This window comes from Lissotriton helveticus, chromosome 2_1, assembly GCF_964261635.1.
Source record: "Lissotriton helveticus chromosome 2_1, aLisHel1.1, whole genome shotgun sequence".
NCBI lineage: Eukaryota > Metazoa > Chordata > Amphibia > Caudata > Salamandridae > Lissotriton > Lissotriton helveticus.
The window spans coordinates 1,339,357,170-1,339,384,685 of NC_136059.1; the positions used below are offsets into that span (position 1 = coordinate 1,339,357,170).

The 27,516-nt window shown below is 43.5% G+C and overlaps 1 protein-coding gene across 1 annotated transcript in view; it reads left to right on the forward strand.

The window, feature by feature from the left end:
• LOC144819744 (17-beta-hydroxysteroid dehydrogenase 13-like) overlaps window positions 1-27,516 on the forward strand; it is a 236,628-nt gene that overhangs the window by 177,446 nt on the left and 31,666 nt on the right. The window contains exon 6 of the mRNA XM_078677506.1: window positions 14,439-14,555. Within this exon, the coding sequence (XP_078533632.1) occupies window positions 14,439-14,555 (117 nt within the window). The remainder of the gene's footprint in view (window positions 1-14,438; window positions 14,556-27,516) is intronic.

Consider the following 27,516-nt stretch of genomic DNA (forward strand, 5'->3'; position numbering starts at 1 on the left):
GGTTGTAGGAGTGGTTCCAAAGTGAAAAGGTTCTAGTTAGGTTCTTGTAGGAGGGAAAACATAGGTTGACCAAGGAAGAACAAATAGGAGCATGGACTTTGGCATAGAAGGGACAGGATGAATCCTCATGTATCTATTGAGTGTATGAATCGAATGTAGCAGAGACTTTGCACTGAATTTTGGCAAAGTGATCTATAACAGGAGGCTAAAAAATGAGATTAGAGCTCCTATTGAGTGCTTCAGTATTGATAAGGTATTGAGGACCATCAATCCAAGTTTGGTCCCTACGAAATTGCCTGGTTCTTGTGGAGATGTTACATTTCAGTACTTTAACCCACAGCAATTACTGGTTTCAGACCCCAATTGTTGTCTAAAATGACTTGAAATAAATATAAATGGGTATGTGCCCATGTGTAATATGATTGAAATTTAAGGGAGAAGGATTTCAAAGAGAATGATTCCCAATCTCAGAAGTGAATGGTGAGACTTAAATTTACTTCTTCTGAGATTGAAGAGTTTCTGTGTTCCTTTGGTGATATTCTGTAGTCTGATTGATATATTTAATAGGGCTTTATGGGAGTGTGTATAGAAGACCATGAGGAGGGGAAGTTAGTTGAGGTATATGGTGAGGACCATTTTGCCATGGGTTGGTATAATTTGTAGTCTTGTACACCTCACTGAGCACAATCAGAGTAAGAAGGCCAGGAGGCTAGATAAATTAGGAGTGGTTGTAAGCAAGTTTAGAGAAAAAAACAAAATACAACAGTTGTCTAACATATGGGGTAGGCTGCAAGTTTGGTGGAAGTCCATTAAGAATACTGAGAGAAGAACAAGCTTCCTTGGAACCCATGTAAATGATGTGGATGCCTTTTCAGTGCCCAATAAAGTTGTTGAAGACAATGTAAGTCTTTAAAGGAAAATTGAAGGAATTGCAGAGGGTTGTTGTTGTGAATGGATGACCGAAAGTGCTGTTGAGGGTGAGTAGAGAATCAACAAAAAGTGTGTGGCTCAAAGAAAAAAGAAAAAAGCCATACAAGAAGCATTAGTGGAGGCACAGTGATTGCTGTTAAGACTGTATTTGCTTATGGTATGAGTCTTGGAGTGTGTTGTCTGTGTATATTGTCTTGTTCAGAGTTGGTTTGGGGGTGCTACGTACGCTGTGCTTTCAGATATTTAGGATTGGGCTGCTGTGACATCATTTTGATATAGTTGAGGCTGAGGTTAAACGCCTGACCATTGGACACGGCCCAAATGAGAATTGATGGTTGACTGGAACGGGACCCCCTACATGTATGCAAATTTTGCAAATTGAATAAACAACGTCTCCAGTTGTCTTTGTTCAGACACTGACATTACAAAGGGAATTTTGTGACCTTTCTATTCTCTGTTTGGGCAGAAAAGAATGCCTCATTGCATATCTTTGTTTTGTTTAAAAACTGTGTAAATAACCAAGTGCACTTGCAGAAGGTCTACATCTCTTTTCAGAATTGCGTATTTGTATTGAATTTCTTTGTAATGCGTAGACAATGTCGATCACCATAACGGCAAGAAATACAGAGAGCGCATAACAGAATTTTACACCAAAAGTATAATTATAAAACTGCTGACAACCTATCAAAGGAATAATTTAAAAATATTATAAATATATCTATATACATATAACACTGTTGAAAACAGAAAGGCTACAGTTTTGAACAGGTAGCTCATGTCAGAGTTTGACTCCAGCAACTTCTCAGAGCTTTTTCGTTAGTTTGACAAGCCATTTGATGAGAATGATCTATTTCGGATCCACAATGGACCATACAGCTCATGTGTACTACTGAGATTGAAACTATTTCTGAGATAATCTGAGTCATGATGGATTTCCAAATCAGTGAAAGTAATTTGACTTTAATCAGCTTTTTCACCTGAGGACAAACAAGAACATCACTGTATTCAGAGACAAAATCATATTTTGGGAAGTGAAAAATTGTTTGAATTTCTCAATTATGGACAGTTTAAAACTTGCCAATGAGCACTTTTTCAGGCAAAGACAGACAATTGACCAATAAAAAATAGCCTCACAAATGCCATAGTTTGTACCAGAAACGTAAGAATTCTGCTGCTAAAAAAGAGTCAATGTCTTACAAAACAATTAAATGATGAAAAAAAAATCTGTAATATTAGACACTTGTAGATCAATACACAGATCCACGTCAAATCTGACTCCTAAACATATTACATTTCTTTAGAGAAAAAGGAGCCATGCATAAAGTGGTAGGCTACATAAAACCTGATGAAAATAAGTGAATATTACTAAAAAGAAGGATGTCTATTTCCCCGTAGTAATGTATAAATAATTTATGGCCATGCAAGATGTTATCTCCTACCATCAGGCCGCAACTGAATAGATGCCACTGGACGCTTCTTGCAAATACAGTAAGATATGTGAATCCTTTGCTTAATTCTGAAGTCGCAGACCATGGACAGCAATTATACATGCGAGGCAGATCTCATGCCGTTGAAACAGCTGAGGTGAGAGGGCAGAACACTGGGGGACAACACACATCGGCCACTGAGGTGTACAGAGCTTCACCTTCTGTTGTCGTATTGCCTGGAATTAAAATGTAATTATTGTCTTTCAATTAAACAACCTATTAGACAAGTTCAGAGTATTAATATACCCTAGAACGTTGTAGAAACCAACTAAAACACCAACAACTAAGATAACCTTCTGGTAAGTTTCTGCATGACCAACGTCATGTGTATATTTATGTATTTATTTGTTGAGCACAAACACAGGTAAGAGCATTTGGGTGGTCCACGGAGCCAGTGGCCAAGATCGAGGATCATTTACAGAGTGGGGGAGAGTGATACTGTAATCAGTTGTGGAGTAAGCTATGACTCAGGCGTAGTTCTACAAGGTTTGCTTTCCCAACCACGGGTGACACAGGTGAACTTGGTTCAATGGACCAGTGCTGAATGTGAAAGACAAAGTTGTAGCCCCACAACACCCAACCCAATACATTGTTGAAGTAGAATTATTGCTTTTGGGTCACTAACAATGCCTAAACAGGGATCTGAGGCACTGTGGTATCCAAAACAAACATATTCTCCTGTTCACATATCAAGCATAACTTGTTGACAGCAAAAGTTCGGCCTATCAGTGAGATGTGAAAGAAATGTTCCCTGCAGCGTCCTTTCTCCTGGACTTAGCTTGTTATGCAGTGTAGCCTCTTTTTGGTGCGCTGGCAGCTGTCAAGACATTCTCCAGCAGTATCTTTTGTGATAATGTGGGTGAAGGACCTCTCATGACAAGTGGCCATGGGGCATTCCTATTAATTACATTTAATGGGAGATAGGAATTTCTTTCGTTAGAGGTAGCCGTGCACTACTGTTTTCTCAATTTACTCCTTTTTATCAACGTTTTTCCAAGCTCTACTTCTGTATGTGTGCTCCCTGGAATACGTGATCTGCCCCTTTTCACGTTGGTAATTTACAACATCAAATATGGAGCAGTACTACTCTCCAATCCAGGCGCACAGCCGGTATCGTGATGATCACGCGTTCTTTTTGAAAGAACTGTATCACTTTTAACAATAATTACTCCTTGTAATCCAAAACTTTACTCCATTCCATTTTATTTTCATTGTTCTTTACGCATGTGATTTGCTTCTAATGCCACGTATATGCCTATCCAGGCCTTTTTCCGGGCACGCCCACAAACATAAAACATCATCGGTTGCAGGTTTTAATGTTACCCAATGCATTTCGGACTATACAAAGTCCTTCCTCAGGGGTTCACTACAAAGTAAAAAACATTACTGTTAAGATCTGACTTCAAATCACTATAATTAATACTTTCCATTTTCATATCTACAATATCGTGCTGTGTGTTGAATTAACCTATGTCCAGCGATTTTCCTCTAAACTCGGAGCTGAATGCTCCCGTAATTAAACCTGACTGGTCCCCTAACTAGCATGTTTACTCTATGGTTTTAACCTTCCTAACATTAAAGGACACCCCGAATATTTAACCCTAATCTACTTCTCCCTTCACCACCACATGATAGGCTTTCCATTCCCCACTTCGTGAAATTATACTACATATAACATACAACTCGATATGTACAATATTTAAAAAGATGTTACATGAAAAATTATGTTCAAGAAAAACATGTAGTATAATTTCACGAAGTGAATTTTTCCATCATTGTTACGGCGTATGAGAACACACCAACAGGGAAGGCGGGGCATAGCATTTTTTAACCTGGGTAATCACGAAACTAGAAAAGTGTTATATAAAGGACTAATTATATTCGTGGAGGTCGAAAGATTTAGGAAGAGGTGAATTATGGGCAGTGTAGGCAGCAGTAATTACAACAACGCCAACAGCAAGGTTGTGATAGGTCACATTGAAGAGGTGATAAAGTTCATTCAAAAAGAACGCGTGATCATCACGATACCGGCTGTGCACCTCGATTGGAGAGTTGTACTGCTCCATATTTGATGTTGTAGATAGGAATTTCTGACATACATTTAGGAATGTCTGATATACATTATTTGCATCCCAGACATATCCTTATGAACATATAAGGTAAATGGACATAAATTCAGACTACACTATTTTCGCTATATGTCTGTGTTTCTTCTTATTTGATCTTGACGTTGTGATACCTAGACACTTGACCCAGACTGATGTTGCATCAGGCGTTATATCTTTTTCATTGTCTGAATGATTTGACATTTTCACAGTTCTTGGAACGATAAAGGCCAGAGAACATTGGCATCAATGACAGACATGACATTGATTCAGCATAAACTGGGGTATAAATGGCAATTTCCATTACCTAAAAATGGTGACTCCTATTACACAAGATAGAGTCGGCCTCTGTAAAACGGAGTCGACCCTTCAGGGCTTTACATCAACCCTAGCTTGTACGTCTGAATGTGATGTCATAGGGACATATTCAACATATAGGGATTTAGCTAACGTGTAGTGATGTTGTGAGGGTCTTCCCTATTGCTTCCCAAAATGTAGCGAGATGAGGGCATTCAAAAAACATATGAGTGTCTGGTGCTGCCAAAAATCCACACCTTGGACATGGAACTGGGTTGCCTAAAGAAAATTTAGATAACCTCTGGGGAGAGAAGTATGCTCTATGTAGGGTATATAAATGATTCCTACGAAGCCACGAGGGTTTTACTAAATTCTTTAGGAGGTCAAAAGAGGATGACCAAAGATTTAGTGGATCTTGTCCCATAATTAAGGTTCCCCACAAATGGACTGGTAACTTGAATTCGCCGTCTGATTCCTCAAGCAGGAGATTGTACCATTTTGAGACCTCCTTTTTAGAGGGACCAGTACTCACTACGCTCGTTATTATTTGGCTGTACCCTCCAAGAGAGAACCTGTTTCTTTTTAAGGGTTTAGAGTTGTAGGCCTGTGTCCAACTAGTCATTTGAAGATATTTAAACCTCGATATTGTTGACCCTGTCCTGTTCTGGAGGTACTCCCACGAGAGTAAATCTCCCTCATGGAAGAGATCTCCCCAAACCTTTAGTCCAGCCTCTTTCAAAGGTATGGCTAGCTTGTCTTCTAACCAGGCCGGACTCTCAGGTAGCCCCCAGTGCGGTGTCTTTTCACAAAAATATCCTTGTGTTTATAAAGTTTGTTAACTCATTCCACATTTTCGCTAATCCATATAAGACCTTCAATTTAATCTTTTTAAAAAATTTCGGATTGCCAAATTTGAATAGGTACCCCGACTGACTAAGGCCTTCCCCCTCCAACATGGCTGAAAACATCAGGCCTACCCCATGGTCTGTTGTTTTTTTTAACAGCATTCGAGTGTGCGACAGCTGAAATGCCCAAGCGTATAGTTTTAAATCTGGGGCAGCCAATCCCCCCTTCTCCCATCGCCTTCTAAGCATTTTCCAGGCAATTCTTGGAAGTCTTTTGTTCCAGATAAAAGAGATGATATCTGACTGTAATTTAGATATGTGTGTCTGATCAAAATAGAGAGGGATGGTATTGAACAGAAATGAAATTTTGGGCAAGATGGACATTTTAATCAAATTAACTCTCCCAATTAAGGATAGATGCAGATGAGACCATGATTGCATCAACTTTTTACATTCTTTGGCAACTGCTGTGAAGTTTACCATATTGAGTTTATTAAGATCTTTTACAATGTTTAAACCCAGATAACGCATTGACTGGCCCGGCTGCACTTCCAAAGCACTGACATCATCGTTCCAAACCAACATCTCAGTCTTGGCAGTGTTGATCTGGTACCCCGATATCTGACCAAAACGCTGAGCAATTTCAAATATTATAGGGAGGGCTGTGGTGACATCTGGTGTAAGGATAAGCAGGTCATCGGCATATAGAGCCACCTTTCTCTCCCACCCATTATGACAAAAAGATCTGATGGTATTCTCTCTCCTAAATTGTTGTTCGAGAGGCTCAATATAGAAGTCAAACAATAGTGGGGAGAGCGGGCAGCCCTGCCGTGTCCCTCTAGTTATATCAAAGGGATCCGACAGCTCCCCATTAATCAATAGACTCGCCCTTGGACTTCGATACAACAGACCAACTGTACGACAAAAAGCCTCACCCACGCCGAATTTAGCCAAGGCCCCCGACAGGTATACCCAATTGACCCTGTCGAAGGCCTTGGTCGCGTCCAGCGCGAGGACAGACAAGGGCAGGTTCTGTGAAACCGCTGTGTCTATTGCCCCTATTAGCTCGTACGTCAGTTCATATAGTTGTCGCCCTTTTACAAATCCCTTTTGATCTGGGTGTAAGACTGACGGGGCTACCTTGGCCAATCTAGAGGCCAATACTGTGGTAAAGATCTTGTAGTCCACGTTTAAGATTGAAATTGGCCTATATGTTTCGCAAGCATCTTTAGGTTTTCCGGGTTTCAGGATGAGCGTGATTGATGCATTGTCCCATGATGCCGGCGGGGAGTAACCTTCGAGGAGGATTTGATTAAACAGCTTGGTAAGAAAGGGAACTGTCTCAGCTTCTAAGATTCTATAGATTTCTGCAGGAAGGCCGTCAGGCCCTGCAGCTTTACCCTTCTTACTTCTGTTTATAGCGATCCTTACTTCTCCTTCAGTTATGGCGCTATCCAGAAAAAGAGATTGTTCGTTCGTTAATCTAGGTAAGTCTATTTGCGATAACCATTCCGTAGCCTCCTCAGGGCGAGTTGCAATTTCCTCCCTGTAGATGGTTTCAAACAAATCTTTAAAGGCCTTCCTTATTTCAACATCTGATGTTAAAGATTTGTTCCCCACATTAATAGTGGCTACATTGTTCCGGGCCTGATCTGTTGGTTTTCCAGGCAAGCATTTTGCCTGCCCCTTCGCTGTATTCGAAATGGGCCAGCTTGCTTGCTTGCCATCTCTTCTGCAGTCTAAGATCTAATACTGTTCTAAGATTAGTCTTCAGAGATGCCATTTCACTTCTTTGTGTATCGATGGTGAATTCATCTACACCTCTGCTAGTGTCAAGGAGATTTTGAAGGGTAACTATACTTTCTTCAATTGAAGTGATTTGCTCTCTGTACTGCTTCCTTTTATATGAGACCGTCTTTGTTATAACCCCTCTCAAAAAAGCTTTAAATGAGTCCCAGATGATCCTAGTAGATGCAGAGTTATTGTTATCTAAAAAAAAGTTGTGTGCTTCAAGATTGAGATATACAGTGTCCTCAGAAGAAGAGAGAAGTGAGCGATCGAAAGACCATCTTTGCGGCGCTCTCTCCGTTCCTTGTGCTAGATCCATTACCACTGCGGAGTGATCTGAAAGATGTATTGGGAGATATACAATGGATCTAACATGCTCCACCAACCTCCGACTAATTAAAATAAAGTCGATCCTTGACTGGTGTTTATACTTATAGTTCCGGAAAGACACCCCTTGCTGATTCCCGGACTTCTCTCTCCATATATCCATGTATCCATACGTTTTCATTATCGACTGTAGCATAACCCTAGATTTTGACAAAACTAAGGATCTGCTATTGGGGGATTTATCCAAGATCGGGTCCAGTACCACATTGAAATCGCCCGCTATAATAGTTGGCTCCGGGAAAGACAGCAACTGTGAAAACATGGACTCGAGTGTAGATGGATCGTCCTGATTCGGCCCGTAATAGCCCAAAATTGTAATTTGAGATCCCGCGATCATCACTGATGCGATTACCCATCTGCCACCTGGGTCCACCTGTTGAGATACTAGCCTGGCTTTGGCCCCTTTTTTTAAAATTATGGAGACACCTCTTGTGTTTGCCGTCTGAGTGGTAGAAACTGTAAAATCAATCCATCTGTTTTTCTTGGTCCAGTCAGCCATTTCCGAATATGTTAAATGGGTCTCCTGGAGTATAATGACCTGCGCATCGATATCTCGCAAGTATTGTATGATTTTATTTGCCCTAGGTTTGGTGCGCAGGCCATTAATATTCCAGGAGAAGTATTTTATGTTAACCATCTTTGTCATAACAGTTCATAAAGAAAGGAGATACGATCATATCCTGATGATGGAACCCCATTTTGCCAAAAAGCTTCCCATAAGATTGCAACATGTCTTGGCTTACTGAGGACTTTTTTCCCGATTTTCCACCCCCCACCACCTTCCCTAGCAAGTGCCCCGCCCTATCCCTCCTCCCCACCCTTGGAAAACCCTTGCGATATCTAACCGGAACAATGTCCGGTTGATAGCGCCCCTCCGCGAACTCCCGGGAAGAAACGCCACCCTCTAAGTGTGAAGAAAAAACAACAAGAAAAAATATATATATATATACCTATCAATAGCTAATCAGTTCCCTTTTCTACCTTTTTGGGGTTTTAAGATTTACTTGTTCAAATTATATTTATATATTTTTTTATTTTTTTTATTTCTCCCCCTTCTCCCCTTTTCCCCTTTTTTCTTTTTTTTTTTTATTTCCTTTCCTCTACTTCTTTCTTTTTTTCTAGTTAGAGACTTTAGATCAGAATAAGAATAAGAAAGCATAACGGGTTTAGCCCCAAAGCTTATTTCTAGATCTAAGAGTTAAAGTCACTCTCTAATAATGTTATTCAGCTAATGTTCAAGTTTTATTTTTGCTACCCATCTGCATCAAGAGATCATCGGCTGCCTGGACTGATCTAATGTTAGTCATCTTATTGTTGTACATGATTTTCATTGCAGCTGGGAATGTAAGTTGAGCTGTAGCTCCCAATGCTCTAAAGGCCTCAAGGCGCCTCCCAAACTCCCATTGTTTCTCCAAAGTGATTCTTGAGAGATCTGATCTTATTATGAAAGAGAACCCCTTTCCAGGCAAAGATTTCTGCTTAAGTGCTAAGTTCAGGATTTGCTCTTTTAGAACGTATGTGTGAAAGTTAACCAAGATCTTACGCGGTTTGACTCTCTGAGCGTTACGTTTAAAGGGATCTCTGAGTACTCTCTGGATATCAGTAGCAAGCTCCTCCAATGTGTGTTCCAAGTTCAGGGATTCTTTGAGCAATACTGCTATGTATTGCTTTATGTCTGACCCCTCAGAGCCCTCTGGTACATTCAAAATACGGAGGTTCCCTCTCCTCGCGTTGTTTTCTAAAGACTCCATTCTATCGGAGAGCGCTTGTTCCTCTCTAGTAAGCCTCTGAATATCCAATTTTGCCTGGTCCAAGTGGACCGATAGTGACAATGTTGTCTCTTCAAGAGCTCCAGTTCTGATTGTGAGCCCATCAATTTTGTTGTCCAGGGACTCGCAATAGCTTCTTATTTCTGCTTGGTTGGCAGATGACTCCGCAAACCCCTTCCTTATTTCCATCGTGAGGGCTGAGAACATGCTTAGAATAGAAGCTGAAGTAATATCGTCTTTAGCTATTGATAGAGTTTGGTTCGAATGAGATACAGCCGGGCATTCAATCTGATCAATAAGATCTCCCCCACAGGTCATTGCTGTTTCACCGGATCCACTGACAGGAATCATAGTGAGAGCCTGGAGATCTAAGACAGAAACTCCTGGCGTTGTGTTCAGTAAAGCCTCCCGCTCTGAGACCACCTGACCGGAGAGAACCTGTGGAATAATCCCCTTATCCTTATCTGGCTGGGAAGGTTGAGGAGGCTGATTTTTTCCCTCACCTTCTGAATCCCGCATATAATCTTCGTGTCAATGACCCCCTCTTCAACAAGATAAAATTCTAAACACAATATATTAGACATGGAATAAAAGCAATTATTATATTATATATTTATATGAGCAAATAAAAAATGACATATGTAATGAGCGAAGCAAAGCATGAATACTTTTAAGACTTGCATTGTTTAAAGCAATTCATGATTATATGTAAAATGCAGTGTGTCAAAAGTATGTCCTAAAGAGAGATTTGTGTTTGTGATTAAACATACCAGTGATGATAAAAAAATAGGCCAGATTAAAAATGTGCAAAATAAAACAGGAAAAGCAAACATTTTTTTAAAAGAGTCTGTTCTAAAACCATTCTCCCAGTTCTTATTATAGTTTCTATGGTACATAAGCTGGATGCAGGTCTCCGGGTGACTCAGATGTTGATTTTGTTACTCATCGGACAACATGTTGATATCATCGGGGGACACATATCATACGTGTGGTCCTTTGAGAAACCAAATAATACATGCATGTTGTCATCAGTTCATACATTTTATGGACCAGCAATTGGTTGCTCATCTAAGGCAATCCATAGTGTTGGAAATTCTTCCTTGTGAGGCTCGAACATTAAGAATGAATCAAGCCACTTAGAGTGTTGCATCAAAAAGTGCCACTGGTGAGACTAGTCCAGAGGTCTTCAAACTGTGGGGCGCGCCCCCTGGGGGGGCGTGGATGTTCTGCCAGGGCGGCGCCAAATGGTCTGCAATTACATGCAAATGAAGATAGCCTTTAAGCGCGAAAGGAGCCAGTCTAGGCTGACTTCATTTACATGCAGCAATTAAACCCCACAAAAAAAGTGAAAGGACGTATTAGTTAGTGGCACTGGGGAGGCCAGCGAGTGTGATGTTAGGGTCAAAGACCAGGCTAAAAAGAAGGGAAAAACTGCATTCTATTGTTTTCTGTTCACCTTGGAATAACTACATATAGAAACGCACATTAAACTACGAAAGTGTTTAAGCAACTCGGAAAGGTGCGGTGGTGGGTGATATAAACAGAGAGTTTCCCTCCAAACTGCCAGTGGTCATTGAAATGTATCACATAGAAATGTACTTAGAACTACTTTTTGGGAGGCACAACAAACAAGGGATTTTTCTTTTTTAGTGAAAAATAAACTTTGCACAACTACAACCTCACAGAACATACTGTTGCATTTTTGTATTTTGGAGCTGGTGAGAATAAAGTGCTCGCAATGTTTTCGATTTTGTTTTCAAGTGTGGAGATTACATGCAGGAGAGTGGTACATGGATGGCATTCATCACCTAACATTCTCGTTGGGGCATTGACAGACATGATGGTGACTTGTCCTGCACTCAATTACTGCACCACAGTGACGATTGGAAAAGGACTTTGAGGTTTTGCAGATAGAGGCATTTATTCTGTTCTTGCTTGGTGCTGCATATTTAGGGGCAGATTTACAATAACTGGCACCAGCAGGTATGCACCAGTTATTGTGCGTCACGGCAGACACCTCCTGCGCCACAGACACCTCCTGCGCCACCATGGATGCGCCGCATTTACCAAGGGGCAAGAAGAGACAGGTGCATGACGCATCTGCTGCCGTAAAGGTGACGCATTGCTGGAGTTGCGTTGCAAGTGTGACGCAGCTCCAGCAAGGCTCGGGGTGCCTCTATGCCTAACATGCAGTGTCAATCCTTACGCCTGCTTCAAGCAGGTGCAGGGTTTTGACGCAGCATGGCCTTAAAAGTGACTGAGTGAAATCTTGTAGATTTCACACAGCCACTTTTAGGAGGCGTCCCTGCTCCGGAACGCCCCTCACCTGCGTCGGAACGCCCACATGTGGTGCAGGGCTTTACAACGCGACGAATCTCCCAGATGTGTCACGTTATAAATACCCGGCAGCATGGCGCTGGCTTTGCGCCGCCGCTGCATCACAAAAGTGACGCAAAGGCGGCGCAAATGTGGCATCCAGGACTTGTAAATCTGCCCCTTTGTGTGGATTACGAGCTACAGAAAAGAACACCTGAAATGGTCTCATGATCCCTGCCCCCTGTGATCATTCCTCCCACTCCCCAAATCCTTGCCATATAGTTTTGGAGGGGGGCCCAACTTGAAAACATTTTGGCAAGGGAGCTCAGACCAAAATAGTTTGAAGACTTCTGGACTAGTCTATCATAGTCGGCATCCTGTAGAAGGGAAATATGCATTGCTTGGCATTGTCTCTGGTGCGCTTGAATTAATTGCAGCTTAGCGTTCCTTTCAAGAGAAGACATTGGGCTGTTCCAGATGTAGTTCCAAAATAATATCCGTTAAACAGTTTATGCCGCAGAATACAGGAGTCACTCATGTAGCATCCATTTTGCAAATGGATACATTCAGTTTTTCGCTGAGTTCGGAATGCCATGCGTATCGCAAATAATGTGTTAGAATCTCTCTGCATCTGTGTTCAGCTGCATACATGTACTCCATGTTGCTGATTTCCTTGGCAGAACCGGGGGAAAGGTTGACAATACCACAGCCTATTAGCAGTACGATTGCAGGTGAACGAAGAGTTGAAAATGATGGCATCAGACCAAACACTGCTTTAAACCAGTCACCAGTCCAGATCCAATGTTTTAAAAAAGATACACAACACCGATTGCCAAAGATGAGTTGAATATCATTTGCACAATATCAGCAAAATACATCAGATGTTGCGTGTGTAACAGCCTCTGATTCTTCTTTTTGAAGCAAAACTGACGATCATTTGTTCAAATTGCCAAAGTGCATGTCCTTCATGTCAATACTCTGCCAACGGATATTTCCAATTATGTTCTGAGGTGGCAGTTACCAGGTCCTTCCACAACAAAACATTGTTTTCGAAACTTTTATCACATATGGCATGCCAGATTCCAGCTCACAACAAGTAACATTTGTTAAAAATAAATGAGAGCTATTATTTAACAGGTAATGGTGTGTGGGGGTGGAACGAGTGGAAGTTACAAATTAAACACTACTTAACTCTGGCATCAAAGCGCTGAACATTCCATACTACTTTATAGTATGACACAAAAGAAAATAACCCGGGGGGGGGGGGTCTGCAATTTGCTGTACTGATATATACAGGGTCGTCTTCATTTTCATTTATACACATCTAGGAAAAAGGAATTTTCCATGAATGTACTAATTGTGAATTGTGCATGGTTTCATACCAGCCTACTGATTTATTTTTTGGGCAGACATGAAAATTAAACATTGTAACGGTAGGGAAATGGTACCATGTATTAACCATGTCACTGGTGGGGTGTCACTAACTGAAATGATGCTTTTTCCACTTGCTCAAAAATCAGTAGTATATATGTGGATTCTTTCTTTGTCATTGTTTTCTGTGTGAAAGTTAAATTGTAAGTTTAACAAATGGCATTTTCCTTTAATAGTTGCCAAGGCATAAAACCTGATCTAAGTGTTTGTAATGTCCAATTTAATTGTACGCAAACGTGGCATAAAAGAAAAAAACATGTCCAATTTAATTGTATGATAGCTCTTAAATGAGATTGTCCATGTTGTAATAACCTCAAATACTGTTTTATTAGATTATGGGTGAGGACAGAATGTGGTTTAAGGCATACACTCTCTTAGAAAGCATGTGCATTCCACTGTCGATAACTTTAAAGACTGCTTGCAGATTGTCTTGATCTATTTGCCTAATTCTTTCTGCTGCTTATTTTTCTGAGTATTTGTTCAGCTCATTGTAAATGGTGAATATTCCTGTTGCCATGAATCTTTTATTCTAGTAGTACGTGGTCCTAGAAGATAATCAGAAACATCCATGTTTTCTTTAATTAGGGAAAAATGCTCCTTCACAGCTGAAAGACTGGAATGTTTTAACCATTGTCTGGTATAGTTTACCTACACTATCTTAAATGACTGTTATATATGTTTGTGTGCTATAACGTGGATCAGGACAATTAGCTTTAGGTCAAGGTGTCTTAGAAAGAAAATGATGCATGCAGGTGCCTGAATCATATGAGCTTAAGACTAAGGGCCTGATTTTGAGTTTGGCTGACTGGGCTACTCTGTCACAAACATAACAGATATCCTGTCCGCCGTATTACAAGTCCATTATATCCTATGGCACTTGTAATACAGTGGTCAGGATATCCGTCATGTTTGTGATGGAGTAAACCATCCGCCAAATTCTAAATCAGGCCCTAAATCCTCAATAGGGAACTGAGTAGAGTTAAACATCCTGTTTTGCAAATATTTAAAATAAATTGAAACTACAAAAATGTATTGCCCACAAATTCTGACTCAATCACTTTTTTGTTTCTTTTGAAATCCTAGATTATGGCCAATCTTGAAGCCTGAGTATGTTGTAAAGGAACTCATGAATGGTATACTGACCAACAAGAAGATGATTTTTGCCCCTCCTTCAGTGAGGTTCTTTGTACTCATGGAAAGGTGAGTTCATCTTCCCTTACATCAAGGTAGTAGGGCTTTTCCCAGTTATTCCTGTATGAAGTGTGGGTATTGTGGAGCATGATGTGTGCCTTAGCATACTCCTGTATCTTAAATCAAGGCAAATGATTTAATAATAAACAGGGATAAAACAAACATTTTGGTTATGGGGGAAAAAACTATAAGTGGTCCATTGCGTATATGTTAGAGGAGGAGACCTCTTCCTATAAGTATTTGGATATGATGTTCACTAATAATTTACAAAGGAAAATCCACTTAAATTCTTTAAAAATCAGAACCTGTACAACTGTGGGGCGCTTAGAGATATTTAAGAGAGACTTTGGTGGGCCATTGATAACCCCAGTGATAACAGCATACCAGGCTATAGTTCCTTGTCAAATGTTGTATAGCACAAATCAAGAGCCTAAATTCGCCAACCTGATTGGAATAAAATGGAGAACAGATGCCTAGAAAATCTTATAAGCCTCCCACCATTATCTATGATACAAGATATCCATACAGAAATTGGTTTAACCTCCTGGAATATTATGTCAGCTAATATAACTTTATAATTCTGGCAAAGAATGCAAGTGTGTTCAAAAGAAAAAGTGTCCTTGCTTTGCATGAAAGAAATTTGCCATTGTGAACTGCATTGTGCAAGAGGCACACAGTGCTGGCTAAATGAATTGGTCATTTTGTAAGATGGAAGCGGGAGGACGGGGCATGGTGGGTAGCCCCCCATTACTGTAAGCACCTCCGTCCGTTTACACACACATTCACACAGCCATCCTGGTGCTCACACCCCTGGCCAGGAGTGTGGCAGATCCACAGCTGCCATCCCTCGCATATATGGCCCTCTCCAGGTCCCCAACAACTGCCACCCCCCAAAAATAAGTTGCCTCATCATGGACCCTGGGCTCCAGATCTGGGGCTGCATCGGGGATCCCCAAGCAGCTCCACAGTTACCAGATTTTTCAGCATAGCCCCGCCCCATTTCCATGTCACTGTCTGCATTTTCATCAGTGTGTACTATTTACTATCCTCAACCGTTATTCCTCTGCTACCCCTCATTTGCGCATGTCGGCCATCCTTTTTTGGATGGTGGGTGGCCTAGGTTACGTCCAGTGGATGGCAAGGCACCGCTTAGCCAGTGCCAACTCTAGTAGTGCAAACCTTTGCCTCATTTTAGCCCTTATTTTGGGGGTCGAGTGCACTCCCAGCAGGCAAAGTTTGACAGAGGCATCCAACTTTATGTGTATGGCTTCCGATAGAGCACGCAGCACTCCCTACCAGTATCTCTGCAGCCTACCGCACTCCCACGTCATATGTAGAAACGCCTGATCTGACCCACATCGGGGGACATACAGTTGACCTTGATGCAGTAATTCTGTGTAACCTTTGCGGTGTTCAGTAGGTTCAATGTAAATAATAAAAGCTGGGTAAGCTTGAACTGGCATTACTAGCTACTCCCTGATATGAGCACACGCCCGCGTCCATTCTCCCTCAGTAAGTGGCACAGGTAAGTCACACATCCACCTATCCCAGACCACCATCATGTCCATCTTTCAGTCTCCCTTTAGGGCTTTATAGTTGCAGGATATCAGGCCTCTACTGGAAACAGGATCCAGCATCAGCCGCAGTGTCTATGATTCCACCGGCTCAGCAGGGAAATCTGTACAGACCTTACAAGCCATGCGGGACGCCTTAGCATATTGCAAAATCTGACCCGGCTGTAGTTGAATCAAATCCGGCGCTTTCCCCATCGTGAGGAAAGTACTGTTCAATTATAGGTCTCCAGCCATGGTCCAGCCCCCTTCAAACCACTGTGTACTATCTATCACCATTTGCATACGTCTGAAAGGCAGTAGCCACTTCAGGGGGAGTAACCTGGCATAAGGCGCACACGTGTGACTGCCTACACCCACACCTCTGCAACTTGCTGGACAAAAACAAAACCCCACCCTGCCAGTAAGTTATTTTCCACATTCGGGCCAATGGCGTACCACTGCACCGCGTTTTGTAACAAACCCGTAAAGTAATACATTTGCTGATCCAGCAGACCCAGTTCCCTGAGCTCCATGTCCAATTTCAGTATCTTTAATTTTACTCTGTTCCGCTTGCCAGCCCACTGCAAACGCAAGGAGATGATGGACGGAGCGCTGAAACTTTTCAGATGTTCAACCCCAGTCACAGATCTGGGTTGAATCCATCATCGTTCTTTAGCTCACTTTGCCACCTCAGTTCAGACCCACCCATATGCAAATCAGTCTTGACCCTGTTCTTCATTGGAACAGGCAAGCCCGTACTGCCAAGTCAGGTCTTCCCTGGACCAGAAACATGCATCCTGGGACCGTTTTGAGGAACTCCCCTCATCAGCCAGGCTAGCTTGAATCCAGTGGCAAAATGAGCAAGGGACCCACAACTGGGCATACCCTGCCAACTTAGGGCGAACAAAGCAAATACAAGGAGATGATGGACAGAGCGCTGAAACTTTTCAGACGCTCACCCCCAGTCACAGATCTGGGCTGAATCCATTATCGCCCTGAGTTGGTAGGGTATTTAATGTAAGCTACCCTATTTTTAATGGCAATCATTGATTCGTCGATTACAAATCAGTCAGTCAAAAATCTTTATTTCGATTAATTAAAATCATAAAAGAAGCAGAAATATATACATCCATTGTGCATAAAATGAATAAAATATATACAATAATAAGTATGCATACATTTGCGAGCATTCATATTTATACACTCTTTACAATTCATAATTTGTACAAAACAGTTAATTACAGATATCTCCACAAAACCTATGGAGCCGCAATGTAAGCTACAAAAAACCTAAAAACATAGTATATATTTCCTTACTAAAAAAGGGACAAATATAACCCCGCCTTCTCAATCTGTTGTACTCAGTGCATACAAATACTTCTTCTGTTATTCACTCTGGTAGCGGCCGCCAGAAAACTTGCTACGTTAAAAATAACGTGGACGCTACTCAACAGTTGCAGATGTAAAAGTGCAGGCCTCACCTGCAAAAACCCAGCTTCACGTAATATAGGACATAGGAATTTTTTCCGTGCCCTGGCAAAGTTTTCGCAAAACATAATCAGGTGGAGGGTGTCTTGTGACGAGAAATTATCACAAGAACATGGTGGAGACTCATCTGGTTTACCCCAGTGCGGAAAGGTTCCTAAAGTGAGGTGAATTAAATTGAACCTGAATAGTGTCAATAGAAAGCGATGGAAGGGCTTGGTGACGATCTTTAGGTAAGGTTCAATAGATGGAGAGGTCTGTAAGACATAAATACTTCTTACACCTTGTTTTTTAAACTCCACCTCTTCCCTCTCTGCCTCCAACATGTTCCTGAAGTTGTGTTTAATCCACACCACATCCTCTTTCTTAATTCCCTCTGGGGCTGTATATAATTCTGGACATCCCAGTCTGACACACGCCGCTCTAACGTATGCCAGCCATGGGATGCTATCTGCCTTATCGAGGGCCAAGCAATCTTTTAGGATAAGGTGATTTAAAGTAATTTCCTCGTTGAGCCACGTCTTTGCCCAGCAAATCAGTGGGGCAGCTTTTAAATAGTCCGTTATGTAGCTCAGGCCTAGTTCTGTGTAACCAGACAAAGTAGGTGACGACTGGGGGACCGACAGTAGAGATCTGAGGAACCTATTCTCTGCTACTTGTATTTTATCCACAGGCGCATAGCCCCATACCGATGCCCCATAGGAGGCGATTGCACAACACTTAGATTTATACATTTGAAGCATGGCCTCCATGGGCCTAGATCCCAGCCTTTTGGCAAAACTAAGAAGGGCTACTGTAGATCTTACAACAACGTTACTTTTCTGCTTCTGCTGAGGGCCCCAGTTCCCCTTTTCGTCGAACAGTACTCCCAAATAAGTGAACACTGGAACCCTAGAGACTTCCGCACCCAGGCATCTAAAAGCTTTAACCTTACTGGCCCTCCTTACTGGCCCCAACAATCATGACGTGGGATTTGTTGCTATTTACTTTTAGATCTAGGGACTCCATGAATGTGCCAAAATTATCCAATAGCCTCTGTAGGCCCAGGCCTGTGCGGGCGATCAGTACGGCATCATCCGCATACAGGAGGACCGGGATACCAGATCCCCCTGCATGCGGAATGTCCGCACTGACCCCAGCCAGCGATTTTTCCAGGCCATTGATATAGATCGTGAAAAGTAGAGGGGCCAGGATGCAGCCTTGTCTAACCCCCCGCCTGGAGCTGAGTTTACCAGTGCATCTACCGTCCTGCGTGACCCTAATGACTGCCGCTAAGTCCTGGTGGAGATCGCTAAGAAAGTGAACCAGGGGTACATCTACGCCCATTTCTAACAAGATGCCCCATAATTTGGTCGGTTCACCAGATCGAAGGCTGATGATAAATCCATGAACCCGAGATATAAAAAGCCCTCTTTTGCTATCGTGTACTTATTAATCAAAAGGTGTAGGTTTAGGCACTGGTCCATGGTACTTCTGTGTTTCCTAAAACCATACTGGAGGTTCGAGAGCACCCCCCTACCATCCATCCAATCTCCCAGTTTCTGAAGAATGACTCTGCCCAGGATCTTAACGGCAGAATCCAGTAGGGAGATTGGCCTATAGCAGGCGGGGTCCCCTCTGCTCCCCTTTTTGAAAATGGGCACAATAATAGAAGATGCCCACGAAGTAGGAAAACCCACCAGGGTTGCAGCGTTGAACACGTTGGTTAGGATCTTCGCCCAGAAATTGGGATACATGATGTATAGGTCAGCAGGGACCCCATCGGGTCCTGGGGCCTTGTTTTTAGATGTGTCTCAAATAGCCTTTTCTACCTCAGCCAGCGCAAATTTGACAGGGTTTGTGGGACAGGCCGTGGTGACTCTTCTTAAGGTTGGCTCCTGATGTTCCTTATCGCCATAAATACCCTTAAAATGCCGAAGCCAGATGTCGTCAGGAATTACACATTCTGTGTCAAGATTATCGCTTTCTGAGAAGAATGGCTGATTTATCGTGGCCCAAAACTTTCTGCTGTCCCTCAATACATCCGTAGACTGCAGATCGTCCCAGGCTTCCTCCTTAATTTTATTTTTCCGCCTGGTAATCACTTGTTTATACTCCTTACGGAGAGAGGACACTAGAGCCCTATCTCTCGGGGACTTCTTAAGGGCATTAAGAAGCGCCTCATGGGCCTTAGTACATGTGGAATCGAACCATTTCTGGGCCTTCCTGGAATGTGGCCCACTCCCCTTGTGTAGATTGTCTGCAATTTGTTTGCAGATTGTCGTAAAGGAGGTTATAGTTCCTACTCCTACAGCACAATCGTCCAGGCAGATACCAATATTGGTATCTACCTTGGCTACCAGGTCCTTGAAAAAGGTTCCCGGAACTATAGAGTCCCACTTTATGCATCTGCCTTGGTCTTGTGTGGATAAGTCCCTCACTGCCTCCCTTCCTTGGTCAGTGGTGGCGCAGGTAACCCCTAGATCAACTTCCAATACAAGGGGATTGTGATCACTGAAGGTTGATGTCACCACTCTATAGTCCAAGGTCTTAGTCAGGACTAGGGGGGATAAGAAGATATAATCAATCACGGAGTTAGCTCCTCGACCTATGAAAGTGGGGACAGTCTCGCTGCCGCTTTCCTTGCCTGGTTCAAATAGATTTAAATTGGAAAGCAGTTCTTCCAGAGCCCCACCATGTTTACCATGTTCAAAATGTGGTACCCTCCCGTTCATCTGCTCAACAAATTCGTCACCATAACAATCCCACAAGCAAGGATGTATGTTAAAATCTCCCATTAAAAACATTTCTGGCACAAACGAATTATTAAGTTTATAGACTGACAAAAATTGTTCTAATACACAAAAGTGCTCCTTCTGTACGGAGCCATCCATAGCATTATACATGTTAATCAAAAGATAATACTTATTGGAAACAGACCATTCTAGAATGAGGAAATTATCTGACTCCCCGTTAAGTTTCCTGAAAGTACCAGCAAGGTTTAGGGAAATAAGGAAGAGTAAACCCCCCTTGGGCCTTCCCGCAGACCCTCGAACCGCTGGGGTAGTGAAGCTATGATAGCCATCCAAAATGAAATTAGAATCTGGGTCCCAGGTTTCCTGGAAGGCCAGGATGTCGAATTGTTTTATAAATTGCAACCAGATAGGGTCAGTGTTTTTGGGTCTAATACCTGCCACATTCCAGCTTAAGATTTTGCATGGGACTGTCCGCTTACTCACTATATTGGTGTGTGCTGCTGACGAGGGAGAACGACGTGGGATCCCTGCGCTCTGCAAGCGCTTTGTAATCTCTGCGGGTTGCTTTGAGGGGAAAGGACACGAACTGCACAACACGCCGAGGGACTGCGAGGTCCAGCAGGCTCTGTGCTTCCCAGCTGCTGCCTCTTCCCTCGGCGGTCCCTACCCCCTGCCTTCAGCGATTTAAACTCGTTCCTATTCCCACGACGCGGGACGCGCGCGGGATTTAGCCCGGGGCGAAGCCCGGGCTAAGGGCGGGCCCTCAAAGGCCCTCAAAGGCCGGATAAGGTCGGGACGGGCCACCCCCTTTGGCTGTTACATTGTAGGCCTACCATCAAGAAGGTAAACACCCCCCCTCAATCGATTCGATTCCTTACCTGTGGTCCTGTTCATATATCGCTTCCCTATCTCCCTTATCCACCATGACCTCCAAGGGGGCGCAGTCTATTAGCGTAGCGGATTCTGGGCAAATGCCCTCCTTCCTAGATGAGTTAAACTTCTTATGTAAATCCAACTATGCCCTTTTTGAAACTCCCCCTCCGCCCAATAACGCTAGTACACTACCAGACAAGCTTACACTTTTAGATGCTCCCATATTTTTTAACAAAACCTGCAGCCCGAACACCGTAAGTGTTGAACCCTCCCAGGTTCTATCGGCGAAACGGAAACACAACAGTACCATCCAAGGTGGAAACAACCCCAAAACACCAAAACTGTGCTTAAACACACCCTCCGCCAATTTCTTAATTATCCCTCCAAATGTCGAGAATCCAGAGGCTTTAACAACTCCTCCCCACTCCTACTTACTACCCCTAATCGAACGAATGGTAAGCTCTATGATAGCACCACTGCTTGAAAAAACTAATATGCTAGGGGATAGGCTCTCTAGAATAGATAAATCTATTAAATCAAACCCGCCGGCTGATATACGCAGCGACACATTTAACCTCCCTAGGTCACCTCCCACTCACCCAGCCTCTAAACCCCTTGCCTAGGATAAAAGGCGGCAAAGACAACCTGCTGGCCCTAGTGCTTCAGGGCAAAAAATAGCTAAACACCCTGCCAAAGTTTCCCTCCTCCAGACGACCGCACCCGGAACAGGTCATAACAAAGTCAATTCTATACACTTACCTCCGGAAGCGGCCCCATTTGTGTGCATCCTTGCGGGTGTACCTGTTCTCCCACCTGGAAAAACTGAGAGTCAATTTGACTTACTTAACAAAACCAAATTCTGGCTGTCTAAAAATAGGCCACTGCCTCGTGATTTATTCGGAGCAATAAGGAGTGTCAGAAGGGTGGATTGGTTGGGCTCCCCTCACAAAGATGTTGCTGGGGATTTGATACTTGTGAGATTCAGACATAGAAACATTGTCCCTTATTTGAAAACTTGGCCGCCTCAAGTAAGAGACGGCCCAATATCTTTATGGGACTTACCCGACGTCTACCCCAAATTCCCCAGTTTTCCTCCTTTTCCGAAATCATTTTCCATGTGGTAGGATTCATAAAACTGCTTATGATCACGGTTGATACTGTCTCAATCTTGGAGTGGGAAATTCTTTTATGATTGAGTCCCTATCTTACTGCTTCTTGGTCACTTAAAGTGTTTTATATTTATGGAGTGTTAATTGTATGTTTTATGAAACAAGGTTTTGAAACGCTATGTGAAGCCACTGTTAAAAACCTGGTGCCCTTATATTCCTTTTGTGTAAATATATGGTTGTCCTTTTAATGTGAACTCGCGCACTTTACATCACCTTGCATTTTGTTACTGAAATTGGAAAAGTGTACTCTTTTTAAAAAGAAAATTGTTTTTACTGCTGTGCTTTTATGATCTTATGACATGAAATCGAATAAAGCTGATTTGATTTGATTTGATTTGATTTGGATATACCATCTGTACCAGGCCCCAGTCCAGGAATTTCAGGATCCAGTCAATCATTTGTCTCCATCTGGGACAAGGGCGAAAATCGATTGCAAAGCTCTACCCTTCCCCTGGATTGGAGGTGCCCCAGGGATGCTGCTAGTATAGTTAAGGGTACAGTATCCCCTCCCCGAGCAGGGCCCTGGGCAGATCCCATCTGTGCGCTCATCCTGGCCTGGTATGATAAAGTGCATTTGTCATTACGGTGAGTGTGGGGCCGGGTAGATAGCTGTGGGTATCTATAGGTCCCAGTTGGGGGGTAAAAGAATCCCAAGGGGAGTGGTCTAATGCTTTTGTTGTCAAGGTCAGAACCATCCCAAAATAATCTTTGAGCACTATTCTTGTTGTTAAAATTCACCACCAGACAATCCCCTGGAATGTTCTTGGGGCAATGTCCAACCAAACAAACCCTCCTTGCCATTGTAACAGCACTTGCAACATCCGTTCCCCCCATGCTGAACTGTGCGCACAGCTGTCTAGCCTGAGTCATCAGGTCAGCGGTAGTTTCGCTGGAGCCCCCTCTAGCCGGAGGCACCCCGGTGAAGACAGCCACTAGCGGAGCTGCCTCTGGTGGCAGCTCAAGGGTGTTCCCATGAATGCGAATGCGCCTGCTGCTATCATATACCTGGCTGCCTCTGACATTGGGTTCAGGAATTGGAATCCCTGGCACGTCCCTTGTGGTTTGCTGCCCTGTTATATCTACAGTCCCTACCAATCCATGCGGTCTGCAAGGGATAGGGCTGATGTTCCTGGTATCAACTGTAGAAAGGTAATCAGCTGAAACTGTTTGCTCACTCAGACCCCCCTTAGGCCCCCTGTGTTGTGTCAACAGCTCATCAATTTTCTCACATTTGGAAAAAAGCCCCTTTACACAGATGTTTAAGGTGTCCACAACGTCCTTAGCAGCGGACACAAGTGCTGGTTCCAAGTGTGAGATAAATAGGTACTTTATTATGTTCCCAATTTGGCCCTTAAGTCGATGGTCTGTTCGAGTAGTCTGAGCCTAGTCTTTTTTCTTCCTGCCCATTGTTTTTAGCGGCTTACGCTTCCTATGCTGGTTATATGGGGGAACAGCAGACGTTATGGGCAATGGCTGCTGTGAAGCCTCATGTGGGGTAGGTGATGCGTTGTTAGCTGGGTTCACTTCCTGATTGGTAATAACAATGTTTGGCTCCAACGGTATCACCCTACTGTAGTCTGTGGGAGGGACTGGTTCACTCTCCCCTGTGTTCAGGCCCAACTCTTTCTCCGCATTTGCAATCTCCTTAGTCAGTACCCCCACTGCAGAAGTTAAGTACGAGATGATGGACTCAGACTTTCTAGGATGTTTTGCTTTCGACCCATCATCGTCCCTGGCACATACCTGTTTCCTCTTGCCCATCGTGAATGTTAGGGGGGTGGCCCGGCCCGGCCTCTACCGGCCCCGGACGGCCACAGACGGCCCGCCCTCTGCCCGGGCTCCGCCAGGCGCCGCCCACGCGCGTCCGCGACGCAGAGGGAGCAACTGATGTTTAAGCGCCTCTGGGCGCGCTCCAGCAGGAAGTGGGCGGTTCTGGCCCCAGAGCACGTTGGGAGCTGTAGTCTTCCCCCACAGCGGCCGTGCGGTGTACCTGGCAGCGGCGGCGGGGAAGAACACACAGCGTCAGGGCCCCAGCGAAGATGGTGAGAGCAAGCGTGGCAGGTTGGTCTGGCCCCCAGTTCGAGTGGCGATGTTCCCCGCTCCACTGAGGGAGCAACTGATGTTTAAGCGCCTCCGGGCGCGCTCCAGCAGGAAGTGGGCGGTTCTGGCCCCAGAGCACGCTGGGAGCTGTAGTCTTCCCGCACAGCGGCTGTGCGGTGTACCTGGCAGCAGCGGCGGGGAAGAACACACAGCGTCAGGGCCCCAGCGAAGATGGTGAGAGCAAGCGTGGCAAGCGTGGCAGGTTGGTCTGTCCCCCAGATCGAGTGGCGATGTTCCCCCCAAATCACCTGTTGTGGCTCATAGTACTACTTGAAAGCATGGTTTAGTGAACCAAGTACTGGCCTAATCTTATGTCACGGGTCAAAACTTCATCTCCCCATACCTTTGCAGTGACATTGTCATTTATGTGAAGCATTCTTGTGACAATAAGGTATTTCCACAATGGCATGACCTGCCCAAAGAAAGGTGTGACCTGAGAAGGGTGTGGCACATCCCAGTTATGTTTCACGTTACGTTTCTGTATGAGGCCCATGTTAATAGATAAACCAATCAATTTTTCCAAGAGGCCTACAGTCACGCCCCCATTCATCCATCGGCGTAACCGTGAATGGGGATGCTCACTGATCCATTTTGCCATTTTATCTAGCAAATCTCTTGCATATTTGTTATGTATGCAACTGGGGGAAAGTTTGTGGGGGAACTTTCCAGACTCCTGGATTCCTCACAGTAAACTCAATCCCATAATTGTTGCTATCATTGCCTGGTGCAATTTCATCCCAGACAGTCTCTCACATATCTCCTTGAGATAATTCTTCTTCTTCTCCACTCTCACCAAAGTTATCATCCCCTACACTCTCTTCCCTACTGCTGGACTCCTGCCTCTCCCCAGAATGCACCTCAATGTCACTGTCACCCTAATAATTAATATCTGGAGCTTCATCCGTAAATGTGAAGAAAGATTCCTCTGTGTCAATCTTAAATCGTTTGGTGTTCATGTTCTTAATTTGTAAAAAAGCACAGGTGGAAAATGTACCACCCTCCCTCACAAGCCTTAGTTTTGTAACTTCTGTTGGGTAAAAATCATTAACCATTACTTCCTACACCCAGAAAATTGGTGAGGACTATGGTTAATGTTAAAAAAAATACACGGATAGACAATCCAAACCTTCCTTCACACTGCCCAAATATTCAATATTATTAATTAAAACATGTATCCTAACACACCCTATATATTTACAAAATAAGAATATGTAGCATTGAAAAAACAAAAAGTTTATAGATGAGTAATTTGCTCATGAGCTCCTAAAACCCCAACCTCTTTCCAACACACCCAAATCCCCGTCAGAGAAATTTGTCAGAGAGAGGGCTAATGTATCTTTTTGGCTGCTCATGGAAGGGGTATGATGACAGAGAAGAAGGACAAGCAAACACAGTGCACCTTTCAGTAGAAAGAGTCGACCATTTTGTAATAACTGTCTGAGGTAAATTAGAAAGCATTGCAGTCATATATAGTTTCTTAAACTGAAAAAGATAGCTTAAAACAATATTGGTATTGCCAACATGACTTATTTTCCTTGTGCTGTTAACCTCTACTGTAACTCAGATGATGGCCTCATTTTCATTTCCTTACAGTTCATCGTCTTGAGTCTCTCCATTGCATACAGCTTTGCCCTTGCTGAAAAGCAGTTGAACATGATTGAAAAGGGCTATAACTACGTGTGACACTGCCATTCTCCCATGGCATACCGTATTTCTTGCTGTCTTGTTCCTTTCCTGTTTATAATTGGCCATAACTAACCATGATCTGCAGCTTTATACTTGCATTCAGGCAGCAGAGCATAATTGAACAAGATTGTGTCTAAATATAATACTACTGCACACACCAAATATACCTTAGGCCATGCAGAATATCACTTTGCTTTGACAGAACTTTCATTTTCTCACCCATTACTCTTATTGACAAGATAATGGGCATAATTGAAAAGGGCCTATATGTGAATTTCATGGTACAACTGGCCCTTTTATGCACCTAACATCATGGCGGCTCTGAGTTAGTTAAATGTCAGGAGAGCCTCATTTCCAATAGTTGGTTTCCACCTCTCAGAATCAGATTCTCGGTCACCCTTTGAAGTGGGACACATCACTTGACTCGTGGGATGTGTGGTGGCAGATGACAGTAATGGAGCAGGAGACAGAGAGAGAGAAAGCGAGCTGCAAAGATGTGAGGGGGCAGAGGAATTTCTGCAGCGTGAACAGTGACAGAGCTTCAAGTGAGGAAAAATGCAAGAGAGTGAACACAGAGAGTTGGCTACTGGAGAGGTGAGAGGCTGAAAAGAATGCACCGGTGCAGCAAGTGCAGTGTCGCCCAGCCAAGTGAACCCTGACAATGCTGATTTTGCTATCCCCCAAAAGTAGTCAAAGGGGCCAGTGTTGGCAAGGAGCTTTAGGCCTCACACAGAGGAGTGTAAGACATTTATTGCACAACCTTGATCACTAATAGACACATGACTCAAAATGGAGATCCACTCCAATTTAGAAAATATACTTTGTTTGTATTTTATTATAAGACTTAGATCTTCGCAATCAGATTTTTAAAATAAAAATACTTTGCACTTTCAAAAGTCGACACGTAGAATATTTTCAGAATCATTCAGTCTTATCCTACGTGGTAAACAATATCACGGTTGAACAGGTAAGTACCACACTTCCAGTTCCAGTCTTAGGGACCAAAGGTCAGCAAGGTCAAACGTTCAGGTGAGTACCAAACCTGCACCACTAGCGGCACAGGGGCGGCAGGTTGCCGAGGTCAAAGTCGGAGTTCGGCCCGATGCGTTTCAATGGAGACTGGAGGTACCTGGAGCCACGCTGGTTACAGGTAAAATGATCGTTTGCAGGAGCCAAGCTTTGGAGGTTAACACAAACACAGGGGCACAAAGCACCATGGAACATACACCACCAGCGACACAGGGGTGGCTGAGTACAGGGTGCCAATTCAGCCGTGGGCGCCTAATGTTTCTCAATGGAGTTTCTTCTTTTGACAAATCGGCTGCAGGTGTTGCACTCAAGGTTGCAGGAGGGAGACCAATGATATCAG